The sequence below is a fragment of the Penicillium macrosclerotiorum genome (assembly GCF_028827735.1).
Source record: "Penicillium macrosclerotiorum strain IBT 26536 chromosome Unknown utg000008l_segment0_segment0, whole genome shotgun sequence".
Lineage (NCBI taxonomy): Eukaryota > Fungi > Ascomycota > Eurotiomycetes > Eurotiales > Aspergillaceae > Penicillium > Penicillium macrosclerotiorum.
In genome coordinates, this window is record NW_026643087.1 from 1,589,028 (window position 1) to 1,604,002 (window position 14,975).

Below are 14,975 nucleotides of genomic sequence, written 5' to 3' on the forward strand. Positions count from 1 at the left end.
GGAGAAGAGACCGTGTAGTCACTTTTCTGGCAATTCCCAATAATAAGAAGAAAGAAAGAAAAAAAACCATCAAATCATGACAAAGTGCCTCTGGGATAATTCCAATAGCCCACACGCCGAAATTTGAACCATGAATGGGGCGATAAATTACATGTAATAAAATCATAAACAATGAACCAGCTGCGATGACCAAACATGCCAGATGTTGATCAAGTGTGCAAGAGATGTCTGAAGATTCGTGAAACGACAGTAATCGAATCAAGGACCGGCTTCAAGTTGACTGGGAGTACGGCGCTGCCCAGCTGCCAAATCGTTAGATGAACCCTGAGCCTCAGATAGCGATGACCTTTGATTTCTTGTCACGGAAACTCGATTTGAAAGCCCACGAAAACGAGTTGGGAAGAATCGTGACCAGGTAGAAGAGGGTGAAAATTCACCCGAACTGTGGGAGTCGTTGGGAGGAAGTCTTGAAAGCTCCCTTGGAGGGAGATGTTGACTACCTAGCTGTGGGGAGGTTGGTTGGAAGAGCCGTCCAGTAAAAGCCATATGGGCCCGGAATGGATTTTCCTGGGTCCTGGATTGAACTGCACGGGGAGGTCTTCGGAGAGCATCGGCGCGATTTGAGGCCTGGCGACGCCCTTGCCGATCTGAATTCGATGCTCCCTCAGTCCCTTGTGGGCGTGGTTTGGGAATATAGTAATCAGCCTTGCATAAAGGACAGCACGCTCTTCTGCTCGTCAGCCATGGATCGACACATGAAGCATGGAAAGCGTGTCCGCATGCTAATCCCCGTATATCGTCATCGTCCTCAATGGTGTCGAGGCAAATTGCACAGGAATCGCCTGGGTTTGGAAGTAGCTCCGCAGGGACAGCTTTGCGGATCTGGTCACCATCCTCGTCGTCTTCTTCCAGATCAATATTCTCATTGATCATAGAGGATTGCCATTTTTCTTCCGCAATACTTCCACCAATGCCTTGTTGGACGGAGGTCATTGCGGCGATTGAGGATCCCTTTTCGTCCGTCAAGGGTATGTTGGAGTTGGAATGAGAGTCATGATGTGAGAGATTAGAAGCATTGAATTGCGCTCTGTCTAGTTCCGAGGCTGGTGATATTGCAGCAGTTGCAGAGGTACAGACAGGAGTGGAAACAACACCACCATCATCCTTCACACTTGGTGGTCTGCTGTTGGGAGCAGTGATACCTCCTTCTGTTGGAAGACCCTGATTGGCACGAGAGGATCTCCACACCTTGTATTTGGTAAGAGGGAAGCGATCGTTGACCTCGTCCATCGTCATGAGTTTCTTCTCGCGTCGTCTCCGATGGGCTCGCGGCATCGATACCAAATCTATTGGCTCGCCAGGTTCTTCTCCACGCAGCTGACGGTTTCGTTGGTTATATCGGAAACAGTACTTGACCCCAACAATAATCCTGCAATATCATGAGCTTCAGAACCTCGGTATGTTGGGGGGGGGGAAGGAGTGAAAGCCGAGATTGGCGATGAAGACGTACCATAAATTAGTGAAAACAACGCCAAACCCCAAAGCGACAAAGAAGAGCAGAGGGGAGCTTGTCGCATTTGAGCTAGACCCTGAACTACTTCCACTGGTAGTGGTCGCAGCGCTGCTTGCAGCCGAGGTTGTAGATGGCGCCATTTCTGAAGGCGATAGAGCAGAAAGAAACAAAATAGCACAGGAAGGTCAAATCCAGATAGCTTCTCTTTTACTTGGTCAAAATTCAATTTGGGTTGAGTTCAAAGAGGCATGCCTTGGGGGAAGGAGAGGGATACGGAGCCAAATCAGGAATAGCCCTTCGCGATAGCCTCAGAAACAATCAAGGGCGATTGATGAGCCCCTGCTCAAAATTCATGAAACAGTGACTTTCATTCAACAAACAAGGGCGCAGTTCAGTGTAGTTGAGGATGACTGTTCATGGGGATCGACAACGGAGGAAGACCCACAGCATATGGATTATCTCTGGTGGGATTTCTCGAAGGGACAATTCAGGCCCGGCTACTAGAGCCAGATCATCTCATTAGCAGTGAAACCGAGGGGATGGAGAGAGAGCCAACCCAGGGTGATAAAGGAGGAACAAAGGGACTGAAGAAGGGAGAAGGGAGAAGAGGGAAACGAGGGGATGCATGCGGACGGGGAAATGAGGAGACGGACACCTGAATACCTGAGGCGGACAGGTCACGGGAGCGGACACCAACCACTCCAAGTCAAAGATTCAGTTTCAACGACCGCGGATTATGGACGTCCCTGGCGGCCTTCCAAGAGTCGAATTGGACCCACCGATCGATCCAATACAAACAAGCACCGAACGGAAAATCTTCTCTTTCATCGGGTGGAATTGTCGGTCTTGGCAGCCCTTCCCGTGATTGGTTAAATCTACCGCTAACCGCTAACCGCTAACCGCTAACCAACTGCCAACTACAGACTTTGGGGGACTTTCACATACTTAGATTTAACTACCGACCCTTGAAAGGAGCCTGAAAGCCTGAGGGAACAGTATTGAACCTCGCATTGTGTAACATCAGGTCCAGAGAATTCTTTGATCTTTCTTTTTTTGGCCTTTTGGCCTCGAATCCTCATCATGGCTGCATCCACTCCTCAACCAAGTGACTCGACCAATCCGGTGGTGTTCTTTGACATTGCACTGGGAGGTAAGACGAGTATTTTTTTTTGTTATGTTTCTGTTTCTCATGATTTATCTTTTCCATGATATTTTATTTTTCTTCCCTCTCTCTCAAACTTATCAGGGACTAATTTGAAGTGCTATCAGGCGAGGCTCTTGGTCGAATCAAGATGGAACTCTTCGCCAAAAGCACTCCACGGACGGCCGAGAATTTCCGGCAATTCTGCACCGGGGAGAGCAAAAACCCCAAAGGACAACCCCAGGGGTACAAAGGTTGCAAGTTCCATCGCGTGGTAGGTAGCAAAGCCCCCTTCTCTCTCTCTCTCTCTCTCTCTCTCTCTCTCTCTCTGTGGGCCGTGGTCCCGATCAATACCCCTCGACTGACATGATTCGGGTTTCAGATCAAAGATTTCATGATTCAAGGTGGCGACTTTGTGCATGGTGACGGTACCGGTACATGCACCATTTATGGCACACCTAAGTTTGCCGATGAGAATTTTGCGCTATCGCATGATCGGCCAGGACTCCTCAGCATGGCGGTAAGTCGAATCTCGCATCCATGAAAACATTCCCGTCGAGGTTGCTGGGTCTCAGTCCCATCCCACCAATCCCACTACTCTCTTCCCGGGAGTCGCAGAACACCATGCTGAACATTAGTCAGAATTCTGGCCCGAATACCAACGGCTGTCAGTTCTTCATCACCACCACTGCCACCCCATTCTTGAACAACAAGCATGTGGTATTTGGTGAGGTCATTGATGGGATGGATGTGGTCCGCATGATCGAACATACTCGAACCACTAGAGATAAACCCAACCAGGATGTCACGATCGTCCAGTGCGGAGAGATGTAATATTATACATGCATGAGACCGAGTCTTTTTTTCTTCTCACATGTCGATTACAACGATTACGAAAGTATCTCAATGCTAGGACCGAAGTGCATTTCGAGAAAATTGATGCTAGTGAGGGAATGGTCATGATAACTATAACTACCTATCGAAAGCTTCAATTTTTATCTGCAGATACAAACTTTTTGTTCTCTCTTTTCCATAAGTATTTGGTATTTCACGATAGTCAAAAGCCTCTCAAGGACCATTTGGAGGCCTTGGAAGGGGAACAGCCGAAACAACTTCCCAAAGTTTTGGATTCGTTCAAGTAGCATAGGCTCAGTGTAGATCAGAGCTTAAACTTGCTCAGGTAATCCGATGCAAGCGAGACGGCCTGATCCACTTTGTCCGGATTGACTCCGTTGCCAATGGAAGTCGAGCCTTTGCCGCCTGCTTTTCCTCCAACTGCACTAGAAACGACAGCAGCCCAGTCGTTTGCCGACGCACCCTGGTCACCAAGTTCCTAAATGACTACTTGTTAGTCTTGGACCCCTCTGTCGGAATCTTCGATTTGGGAGAGTATAGAGAAGGAATGGGCAAAGGGACATTTTGGTTTACTTACCTTGGATACGTAACAGCCATGAGCAACGCGGCTCTGTTCAGAGTCCACCGCCATCACATATACATTCTTGTCCTGCATTTTCGTCTTGACATGGTTAATTGATTCACTCACAGCCTTCGCACTTGCAGGCATTGGAAGTTTGACCACAAGGCAGGATGATTTCTGATTCTCCGGTGCCTGGAAATAGGACGTGATCGTTTCCACAGCCTTCTTGACCTCCAGCTTCTGTTGTGCCTTCTGACCATCGAGCACTTGCTTGTTGATCGCAGTAAACCGTTCGCGGAATCTCGCCTTCTGAACGGCGGAGATGACAAGCTGGTTCAGATCAACTTGCACCTGTTTGGCTTCTCGTTCTTTCTCGGGGCCGAGGGGCATTGCATTCAAGAGAGAAAGACGCTTCTCGAAATTCTGAGCGACACGCTGCACCTCGTGGGCTTCTTCTCCAGTCACGGCGATGATTCGGCGAATGCCCTTGGCAATACCACTTTCTTCCAATATAATCAAATCTTTGATATCGCCCGTCTTCTGTACGTGAGTGCCACCACAAAACTCGATACTGACTTCTGACCACTGAGGGTCCTTGACGTTGCGCAGGATCTCTTCCAAATCGACGCCGACAGAAACAACACGAACAGGGTCAGGGTAAGTCTCACCAAAAACCGCACGAACACCAGAGATTTGCTGAGCAGTAGCAAGAGGGACCTCTTGGGAATAGACGGCACAATTTTTCCGAATGTATTCTGTGGATTTCGCCTCAATCTTCTCCAGCTCGGCATCAGACACAGCGGCCTTGTGGGAGAAGTCAAATCGAAGCTTCTCAGCCGCCACAAGTGAACCGCGTTGCTCGACTCCATCACCTAAAACCTCCCGAAGAGCAAAGTTGAGAATGTGAGTGCCGGTGTGGTTGTTTCTGATAGGCCAACGGCGAAGTTCATCATATTCACAAATCACTGAGTCGCCCACGGAGAATGACCCGTATTTCATGAAGCCGGTGTGAAGAACATATCCCGCATAAACCTGGACATCTCCAACCTCGAGTTCAGCTTGCCCATCGATGACAATTTTGCCTGTATCGGCCTCCTGGCCACCCTGCTCGGCGTAGAAATTGGTGCAGTCAAGAATGACACCGAGCTGTTCGCCTTTGGGGACATTATCTGAGCTATCATAGAAGGTTTTTCCATGGTAAATCGCTTTAACATGGGCTGTGATGTTGCCCCGTCCAAACTTAGCAGAATCGTTTGTTTTTTGGACATTGTTCATCTTCTCCAGCTTCCCGAGATCGTGTACATCCAACTTGACGGCATTTGCAGCTGCCTTCTTTTGGCCTTTGCTAGCTTCCTTTGCCTTTAGTCGTGCGTCTTCGAACTCGGCATCATCAATGCGCAGGCCACGCTCTTCAGCCATGATTTGAGTCAGGTCGACGGGGAAACCAAAGGTATCGTAAAGTCTCCACACATCAGCACCGTGAAGCTTATCATCTCCTTTGACCTTAGCCTGCTGGGCATATTGCTCAAATTGCCGCTCTCCTCTATCCAATGTCTTGGCAAAGGACAATTCCTCCTCATCCAAGATCTCCATGACATCTTGCTGCTTCTTTTTCAGCTCAGGGAACATATCGCTCAGCTGATCCACGACAGTAGGAACGAGTTTGGAGAAGAAGCTTCCAATGTCGACTTGGAAGTATTTACGCGCGTAGGAGCTCCTCGACGTAGCACTCGGCGAATAACATAGCCACGACCTTCATTATTAGGCATAACGCCATCGGAGATAGCAAACATCAGGGTCCGCACGTGGTCCGCAACTACACGATATGCCGTGTCGATGCCATCGGGATCATCAGCACCGAACATACCCCGATACTCACGAGCCCCTGTAGCCTTTTGAATGACTTGGAAGATCGGGGTGAAGACGTCTGTGTCATAGTTTGAAGGCTTGTCCTGAAGAACAGACACCAAACGTTCAAAGCCCATGCCCGTATCCACGTGCTTGTTGGGAAGAGATCGCAGGGAACGATCTGCTTCACGATTATATTGGATGAAAACGTTGTTCCAGATTTCCAGAACATTCGGATCATCTTGGTTGACAAGGTGCGCAGCATTGCGGCCACCAATACGATCATAGTGCACCTCACTGCATGGGCCACACGGACCTTGGTCGCCCATTTCCCAGAAATTGTCCTTCATGTTCCCAGGGAGAATATGGTCTTCCGGGACACCCACCGACTTCCATAATTCCTTTGCCTCAAGATCCGGTTCGAGACCACCTGCTTCGTTACCTTCAAAGTAGGTTACGTAGAGACGATTGGGGTCCAGGCCGTAGACCTTCGTCAGGAGGGTCCAAGAATAAGAGATCGCCTCTTTTTTGAAGTAGTCACCGAAACTCCAATTACCGAGCATTTCGAAAAATGTCTGACGGGTAATGTTAATTAGAATTGCATCCCGAAAGATCGCGCACCAGCAACAATAGAACAGCTAGCCAGATAGCAGACGATAGAGTAAGATATGAGCGAAGGAGAAACTCACATGGTGGTAGCTATCTTTGCCCACGTCATCTAGGTCCTATACGGTGGTGGAAACCAATTAATCAGGCGAAGCGACCCTCAGATAACAAGCCAGCAGCACTCACATTGTGTTTTCCACCCGCGCGAAGACACTAGCGAATCACGGTCGGCGTTAGCGAATCAAAGTACGTGAAAGGCATGTCTGTATCAAAATTACCTTCTGTGAGTTCACAGCGCGCCGCAACTTTGCAAAGTCTGACTGGGGATCCACGGTGCCCAAGAAAATTGACTTGAACTGATTCATGCCCGCATTGGTGAACAACAGTGTCGGATCCGACAAGGGGACCACCGGCGACGACGGGACTATAGAGGCATCGATTAGACTGCAGGTTCAGAGAGTTCTGGAGGAGGCGAACTTGACGCGGTTCATGGAGGGGTAAAGGGCGACGGGAAAAAACCGCTGTGGGAGGGCGGGGATTCCAACGCACCAAAGGTGTGGCCATGCTGCTTGAAGAAGTCCAGAAAGGTTTCTCGGACCCGATGGGCGGTCCATTCGGGAGTGTCAGAAGCCATCCTGGCGGTGCAAGGGAAGGTGAACGGGTGGCGGAGGAGAGGAAGGTGGAAGGTTCTAGGAATTCGGCGCGAGAGATGAGTCAAAGCCTCCCCCCTCAGCATCCCAGGAACCCGCATCGCCCCGCTGATAATGACCGGAACGGACCCGACTTCCCACACCCCGAATCAACACTTGCTTTCTCTTGTCGCAGCCTGGTCCGCCTGGTCAGGAAAAAGGGGGAGGAGTTGTGGATGGCGCGGAATGATGAGCGATCCCAACACGGCAAAAAGCGCCCCGCGGAAGGCGACCCGGACGGCGCGCAACCCTTGACCAAGCGATTTGGCCGTCTTCAGATCGGTAGGGCTCCAGCACCAAGACGAGATGCATCCAAATACCTCGGACATCCCAGAACTCCCAGACTGAGCAACCCAGATTGACTTGCTTTTCAGATAATGAGCCCGTCGTCGCGCGGGCCCAGCGTGATGTGCTTCCTGCCGCCGGGCCCCCACCTCAGTCCGACATGATGCTGCTGGACGACACTCGATACACGACCTATATCCACGATCTCGACCAGGAGTTGGCCGAATCCGACGCCTCTCCCGATCACTTAGTCCTTCTTCCCCTCGCGCAGAGGATGATCTCGCCGAACGCGACTCTATCCACCTCCTCACAAGGCAAAGAGTTAGTTTTGTACACTGAGCCCTCCTCGTTGACCGTTTCGAAGGAGCAGGATAGTGTGCGCAAGGCAATCATCGAGTCAAGATCCCGCGCTCGGGCAGAGAGAGCCTCGTCTATTATACAGTCAACCGACCAATCCATCGCGTGTCCAGGCGAGCACGTTATGGCAATTGTCAGGCCATCCAGCGACGATCCGAGTGAGGATGTAATGGATATCGACCTGAGTTGATGGTTTCTCTACACTCGGCAGGCATGACAGGCAGATTAGTCCCTGGATAACATAATATGTGTATCTGGTCTATTTAACGGCTATAGTGGTGTAGGTGAATGATGGACTTCATTTATCTGAATCAAGATTATTTAGAACAATGATACTTCTCAAAATATGTAGCTCTGAAGTCAACGATCAAAGATGCTGAAAATGAACAGGCCTAGCGAAGCTAGGCATACGGGTATTTTCATGCCTTTGCACAATGAACCGCTTACCTGCCGCCCTTCTTATTCTGATTTAACTATTATATTTAAGGTTGTTTTTTTATCTTGGCAATGGATAATTCTACCTACCAGGTACGGTGAGCGGGACGCCTGAACCCGCGCCTGTTAACATTGTCCCCATGCTCCTCCTGGCGCCTGCCTGTTGCCTTCATCTGGACGCCCGTTCGGCCTCACCCCTTATCCCTGGCTGGTTTACTATCTAGCCTGTCCCGATCGTTCTATAAAAATCACTCTTGCTCTGTTCTGCTCTGATGTAGGTTATTTTTCCTTTTCTACTGTCTACTCGTGTGTATAGTTATATCTCGTATAGTTTGGAAACTCTCTTTCTGTTACAAATCTATGTACTATATACTATATAGGTATAGTACGACCCTAGGAACTTTTTGATTCTAGATAACTAGATATACTATATATTGTGGCCCAGACGGTAGGTGGAAGTTGCATAGTGTCATATGATATTGCAACATGAGGCTATTCCCAACTCCATGCCTCAGGTGTCAGTTCGACCTCTTATCGGTCAGGCTTCGTTATGACAGCCCTACTTCTCCCTAACATAGATGCATAACCTACAAGGCCCTAAGGGTTCGGCGCCCTTCCATTAGGGATTCGTGAACCCCTCTTCCCTGTAGCCTCGCGCTCTATCGTTTGATACTAGTTTCATACTACTACCTACGATAGCAGCGGTAGGCGTGGCCGAAATAGGGATTTTGCACCCCGACCGGGCGCGAAATTTTCGCGAACTACGGAACGTATAAACTCAATTCCAACGGAATTAGCAATACGCGAACTACCGAATAGTAAGCTAACTAGTAGTTAAGCAATAAGCTCTCGATTAATAACTACTCTTCGATAGAGGAAATAGCTTATATCGCAAGGACTATCTACAACTAACATACAAGTACTACTAATCCGATCGTGCGAGGCTTTATCCTCTCTATCGAGCGCTATATATTAAAAGCGCGCGAAAACGACACCTAGGGGATAGCCGCTGTCCTCGCAGCTATCGCTACTATCGTTAAAGGTTAGTAGGAACTTAAAAACCGAATAACGCGTATTGAAAGGTCCGCTTAGGAGACTTCTAAAATAATAAGCTCTATATCGACTTCCTAGTAGTCCTCGGTAGCAGCGTAGCGCACCTTCCGCATATAGGGCTAGTAGCGAATAGTCGGAGCGGCCGGCCCTCCTTTAGGAGACGGCTCTTAATTAGTATATTTATCGGTCAGCGCCTTACTAGTTAAACTAGCGGAGGATCGCTAGGTAATTATCAAGATAAAAGATAATAAAATACGGGCAAAAATTAGGATACCCTCGTTTAGGGAGTAGGATCTAGTGAAGATAGCGGATAAGGAGAGGATTAAGGTCGTAAGGCGTAAGGATAGCAGTATACTCGTAGGTATTCGCCCTGTCGCCGCGCGTAAGCTTCCGTCTAGCGATATAGTATTAATTGCCGATACTACGGTATCAGTAGAAGTGCTACGGAAGCGGGAATACTAGTAGTGAGTACGCGTATTCGGTAAGAATTAGACATCTTCAAAGCCCACCAGCGGGCCCAAGGTCGGGCCCAAAGCCCAGCCCGACGTAGGCTTTAGGCCTAAACCTTAGGCCTAAGCCCGACTACTAGGCCTACGTCGGGCCCCTAATAGGCCCCCGACAAAGCCTATCTTTACATAAAATCAAGGTCTTAGCGTTTATAATTTCGCTTAGTTATCAAAATTAAATACTATATCTAACAATTGTTATAGTTATATCTTAAAGAATACTATCAATACTTACTAAGAAATAGGTAAGTTTAGGAAATCTCTCTGAATTCTATATTAGAGTTACTTATTTTGTTTTAATTACTACGAAAGAGCGAATTTCTATCGTGTTAGGTAGTTCCTATTAGTAAAGGGAGAATCTTCTATGTAAAGTTGTTAATATATATATATAGTAGTCCTTATAGTGTATACCTTAATCTAGTATATATAACTTTCTAAATATAGTCAAAAAATCACTTTTATAATTATACTAGTCTATAGCTAACTTTTCTAACCGCTATTAGAATATTAGTAGTTATTATTATTAAGGATAGTAATAGGCCTAAATATATAAGCGATTTTTAACGCTACTTTTTTAACTACGGTTAGAAAAGTAAGTAGGAAAGAACTATAGAGTTTAGGCCTTAGCCTAAGGTCTAAAAGCATTTAGTTGAAAATTTTTTTAGGGTTATTAGGGCTCTATAGGCTTTTATAGGCTTTCGTAGGCTTTATACGGGCTTTCGTGGGCTTTCGTGGGCTTTATACGGGCTTTCGTAGGCTTTCGTAGGCTTTATACGGGCTTTTATAGGCTTTTTGCAGGCTTTCGTAGGCTTTTATAGGCTTTTTACAGGCTTTTATAGGCTTTTATAGGCTCTAATAGGCCGGACTTACGTAAGTTACCCTTCCTATCTAATAAGATTCTTATATTATTATAGCCCTATCTTTAAAGCTATACCTATTTACTCTTATACTTATAAAGTATTAGACATCTTCAGGGCCTACGAAAGCCTAAACCCGACCACGGCCTAACCCACGCGTAGGCCGGGTTTTAGGCCTAAAGTTAGAGCCCACGTCGGGCTTTAGGCCTAATTCATAGGCCTAGGGCCTACGTCGGGGGCCCGCGTAGGCCCCTAATATCAAGTAAACTATAAATATAAGCCTTCCTTCCTACTATTAGAAAAGTAGGATAGTAGGATAAGGAATAGAGTAGAATAGACTAATTAATAATACTAAAAATTATTATCTTCCCTTATCTTCTGCTTTCTTCCTAATAAGCGCTGTTAGGTATTAAGTTCTAGTAGCTATAGCTTAGAATTATCCCTTTCCTTATCCTCTTCTTCCTATTCCTTAGTATTACTAATCTTATTACCCTTAATATCCTCTAAGATCTTATCTCTCTCTTTCCTATATATTTTAATCTCTTTATATATAAAGTACTCCCTTAACTCCTCTAGTCCTTGCTATTTAAGATTAAATCTTAATATATAAAGGAATATTATTAGTTCCTTAATTATCTTAGACTTTATCCGACTACGATAATAATAATAAAGATCCTAGATAGTATTAAAGAGTCTCTTAATACCTACGCCTATAGCTAGAACTATAAGGATATCTCGTATAAGTAATACGACTATAGGAAAATAAGCTTAGTTATCCCTCTAAAAGGGAAGAGGCTTAATTTTAATAGTATCTAGTATAAGTTAGTATCTAGTTACTATTAGAGGATAATTAATATACTACTATCTAGATATTACGTTACTTTATTAACTACTAGCTTTACTAGCTTTATTTATAATTTATATTCTTTTAATAACTTACTTAGCTCTAAGCTAAGTTATATAGTTATATAATAACTTATTAAGCCTTAGGTATTTATTAGATATTACTAATAAGAAGCTAGAGTTTCCTAGAATATATACTAATAAGTATCTCGCTATTTTTTATCCTAGTTATTAGTTAGAAAGAACTAGAATTTATTATCTAGGGTAAGTATTATACTAATTACGTAGAGATAGCTATAGGCGCTATCTATCTTAGAGTAGTATTTATTAAGCTTTTACTAACTAGCTTCTAGCGCCTTTAATATCTAGACTTTCTATAGAATCCTCTTTTACTTAAGCTAGCTAATTAATTTCTCTAGATAGCTAAAAAGTATATTATATATCTTAAAGACTAGATATACTATTATATTCTAAGTCTTTAAAAGCTTAGTAGTATAAAAAAAGAATAGCTTAGTTAGATAAAGAAGGTAGTTAATTTAATACTATTCTTTATTAGTTAGTAATATCTCTTTATAGTTATAATCTATATAAAATAGACTAAATATTTAGTAAAGTTACTTAGCTTAATAAAGTATAAGAAAGATTAAATTCTAGCGTATCCTAATATCTTAAATTAGAAAAAGCTTTAGTTTATTAGGTTAGAGATTATAGAATATCTCTTAACGCTAAGAGCTTATATTAATATAGACTATAAGAAATTAGATCTTCTTAAGAGTAGATAAAATACTCTAGTTTTAATATCGTATATTAGCCTTAGCTACTAATAACTATTAGTCGGTCTAGATAGTTTCTATAGTATTATTTAGAGAGACTATATTTAGATAATTAAGTAACTAATTTAGACTTAATTAGATAATATAAGTAAGATAGAGAGTTTAAATAAGTTTTATATTATTAGATAACGTAATTCACTAGCGAGCTGGCCACACTAGCGAGCTGGCCACCCTACCACCTACTACTTTTTGAAAACACTATTTTTCTACCAAAACGCTATATATTCAATTCAACTATCTAGCATTACATTGATTAATCTTATGCCCTATATTCCCACATCCAGAACATTGAAATACACGCTTAGTAGTAGGCTTAGCGCCCTTAGTAGGCTGCTGAGCCAGCTCTGCATCATCGTTTTGAATAGCTTCAACGCTTGCTGGCAACGTTGAATCTAGAGATATAGATTCGCCGACCGTAGGATCTTGCTGCCTAGATATCTAGCGATTAGACCGTGTGCGTTTTTGACGCTTCTTCTCGTTGAATTGCCGTAAATCTTTAACTTCCTGTGCTAGAAGCGCTCCGCTATGCATCGCTAATTGGCACCCTTTTATCAATTGATCTAGCGCTCTCTCTGTAGGGCTTCCTGGCGACCGTGAACGCCTATATAGTAGAGCTTTGATAGATGAAGCTTGCTTGCTAAGCTGCTTAATCGTATGTGGCGTAGTAGGCACGAAAGCGCTACTCCTACTACTAGGCCTGCTTGCTGGTGGTGTAGGTGTTCGAAGCGATATATTAAGCTTCGATAGGACTCGCTCGGCATCTAGCGGAACTAGGCCGGCGCTAGCGAAGCTTGATTGTATAGTGCTAGGTAGGAAGGTTTCCTAGCGTGCTAGGGCGTAGGCTTCTAGGAAGTCGAGCTTGTCGATATGGTTATATCCTAGGCGAGCTTAGGCCTCGATTAAGCGACCTTATAAGCGCTTTAGGATAGCAAAACATCCTATATCTAGCGGCTGTAGAAGATGTAACGAATGCGGCGGTATACAGAGTGGTATAACGTTATTTTGCTAGCAGATTTGGTCGAATTGTGGTGTTAGATAGCTTCCATGACCGTCTAATATTAACAAGCGATATTTGCCTTACGTACGACTAGTAGTTGCTAGAATAAAGAGCTTTTCTAGCTAGCGTAGGCCTATATTATCGGTAGTCCAACCGTTCGGTGATACTTCGATTCGCTAGTCTTTCGGTAGGTTATCAAACCAGCTAGCAATATAAACCTTCCCTTTGAATACTATACACGGCGGAAGCGAGTAGCCGGTTGCCGATATAGATTCAATTGCTGTAACCTACTCCCGATTTCCAGGTTGTAATAGAGCTTTCCGACCGTATAGATCCTTCCGTGTAACGATTCTAGTAGTAGATATCAAGCCTATTGCAAAGCCTGTTTCATCAAAGTTATAGATATCGTTAGGAAGGATCCCGTTTTCATTGATCGTACGCTCTACTAGCCTAAACTACGCGCGTAGGCTAGTAGGGTCTTCGTTTTATGCACGTTGATAGTCGTAGCGTCTAGAGAATCGTGTATAAAGCTCTAGTCGACGTTTAATATAGCGTGCTACCTAGTTAACACCTATATTAGGAGGTAGGAGAGGAGGGAAGATATCACCACGCGCTACTAGTAGAAGATTTGCTATATCTCTAATATGCGAAGGCCTAGGGGAAGCACCACGCGTATCTAGAGATAGGATCCACTGGCAAAGCGAATCCTCTTCTTCTTGTGTCAGTTTAAGACGTGGTGATCGTGTATCCTCGCGATTAGGCATTCCATGAAGCCTATTGCGTAGCGTTGATCGACACACGCTATATAGCGACGCTGCTTGGGATACAGAGCTTACTGAGCTATTTTGAATAGCTTTGATAGCAAGTAGTATCCTTCCCTCCCTACCTGGCGATTTTGAGCGTTTTTCAGAACGTTTTGGTGGCATGGTGTGTGATGGAAGATAGTAGGTGACGCGTGGGAACGCGAAATTTGATAGGGTGGCAACTCACTATTAGTGCCTTACACCGCCCCCCCCAACCCTTCCGGGTTGTGGGTGCGCCACGTATGAACCGTCACCCACACATAAACCGTCACTTTTCCTACTACCCTATTTTTTGCTTCCCTACCCAAAACCACTATCTAAATATGCCTAAATTCGACGAAGCTCGTATGGCCGAGGCCTGCTTAGCAGCATCACGCGAAGAGAAGCCGAATATAGCGCGTTTAGCACGCGATTTTGGCGTGCCTAGAACAACGCTCTCTGATCGGATCAAGAAGAAAACAAAGCCTATTATAGCTAAACGCAATGCTAAATACGCTCTCGAATCCTATCAGGAAGAAGCTCTAGTACGCTGGATTCAATCTATAAACGATTACTATATGCCTATCACTCCTAGGATACTAGAAGCGTGGGCGAATCGTGCATGCCAACGCGTCGGGAAGCCGCCGATTAGCAAGATGTGGGCGTATTGCTTTATTAATAGGCTTCCTAAACATCTTCAATTAGGGCCTACTAAGCAGTATACGAAGGAATCAAAGCGAATCCTAGCAGAAGATCCAGGAGCATTACAACATTGGTACGATCTTTTAGCCTAAACAATCAAGAAGACTACAC

At 45.1% G+C, this 14,975-nt stretch overlaps 4 protein-coding genes across 4 annotated transcripts; 2 read left to right on the top strand and 2 right to left on the bottom strand.

The window, feature by feature from the left end:
• Positions 1-258: 258 nt before the first annotated feature.
• N7462_008774 (E3 ubiquitin-protein ligase RNF103) lies at positions 259-1,653 on the bottom strand (the record flags this gene model as incomplete). Its single annotated transcript, XM_057080489.1, has 2 exons — positions 259-1,429; positions 1,511-1,653. The coding sequence occupies 2 exons, from the start codon at positions 1,651-1,653 to the stop codon at positions 259-261; spliced, it is 1,314 nt and encodes a 437-aa protein (XP_056930817.1).
• A 940-nt stretch (positions 1,654-2,593) lies between these two features.
• Positions 2,594-3,488, top strand: cyp3 (putative peptidyl-prolyl cis-trans isomerase; the record flags this gene model as incomplete). The annotated part of the gene is made up of 4 exons (XM_057080490.1): positions 2,594-2,663; positions 2,783-2,928; positions 3,037-3,174; positions 3,297-3,488. 4 exons carry the CDS (start codon positions 2,594-2,596, stop codon positions 3,486-3,488), a joined length of 546 nt encoding a protein of 181 aa, XP_056930818.1.
• Positions 3,489-3,813: 325 nt separating this feature from the next.
• N7462_008776 (alanine--tRNA ligase) lies at positions 3,814-7,159 on the bottom strand (the record flags this gene model as incomplete). Its single annotated transcript, XM_057080491.1, has 7 exons — positions 3,814-3,987; positions 4,087-5,709; positions 5,775-6,494; positions 6,609-6,644; positions 6,712-6,738; positions 6,804-6,949; positions 7,075-7,159. The coding sequence occupies 7 exons, from the start codon at positions 7,157-7,159 to the stop codon at positions 3,814-3,816; spliced, it is 2,811 nt and encodes a 936-aa protein (XP_056930819.1).
• Positions 7,160-7,390: 231 nt separating this feature from the next.
• On the top strand, positions 7,391-8,046 carry N7462_008777 (uncharacterized protein; the record flags this gene model as incomplete). Its single annotated transcript, XM_057080492.1, has 2 exons — positions 7,391-7,496; positions 7,589-8,046. 2 exons carry the CDS (start codon positions 7,391-7,393, stop codon positions 8,044-8,046), a joined length of 564 nt encoding a protein of 187 aa, XP_056930820.1.
• Positions 8,047-14,975: the final 6,929 nt, after the last annotated feature.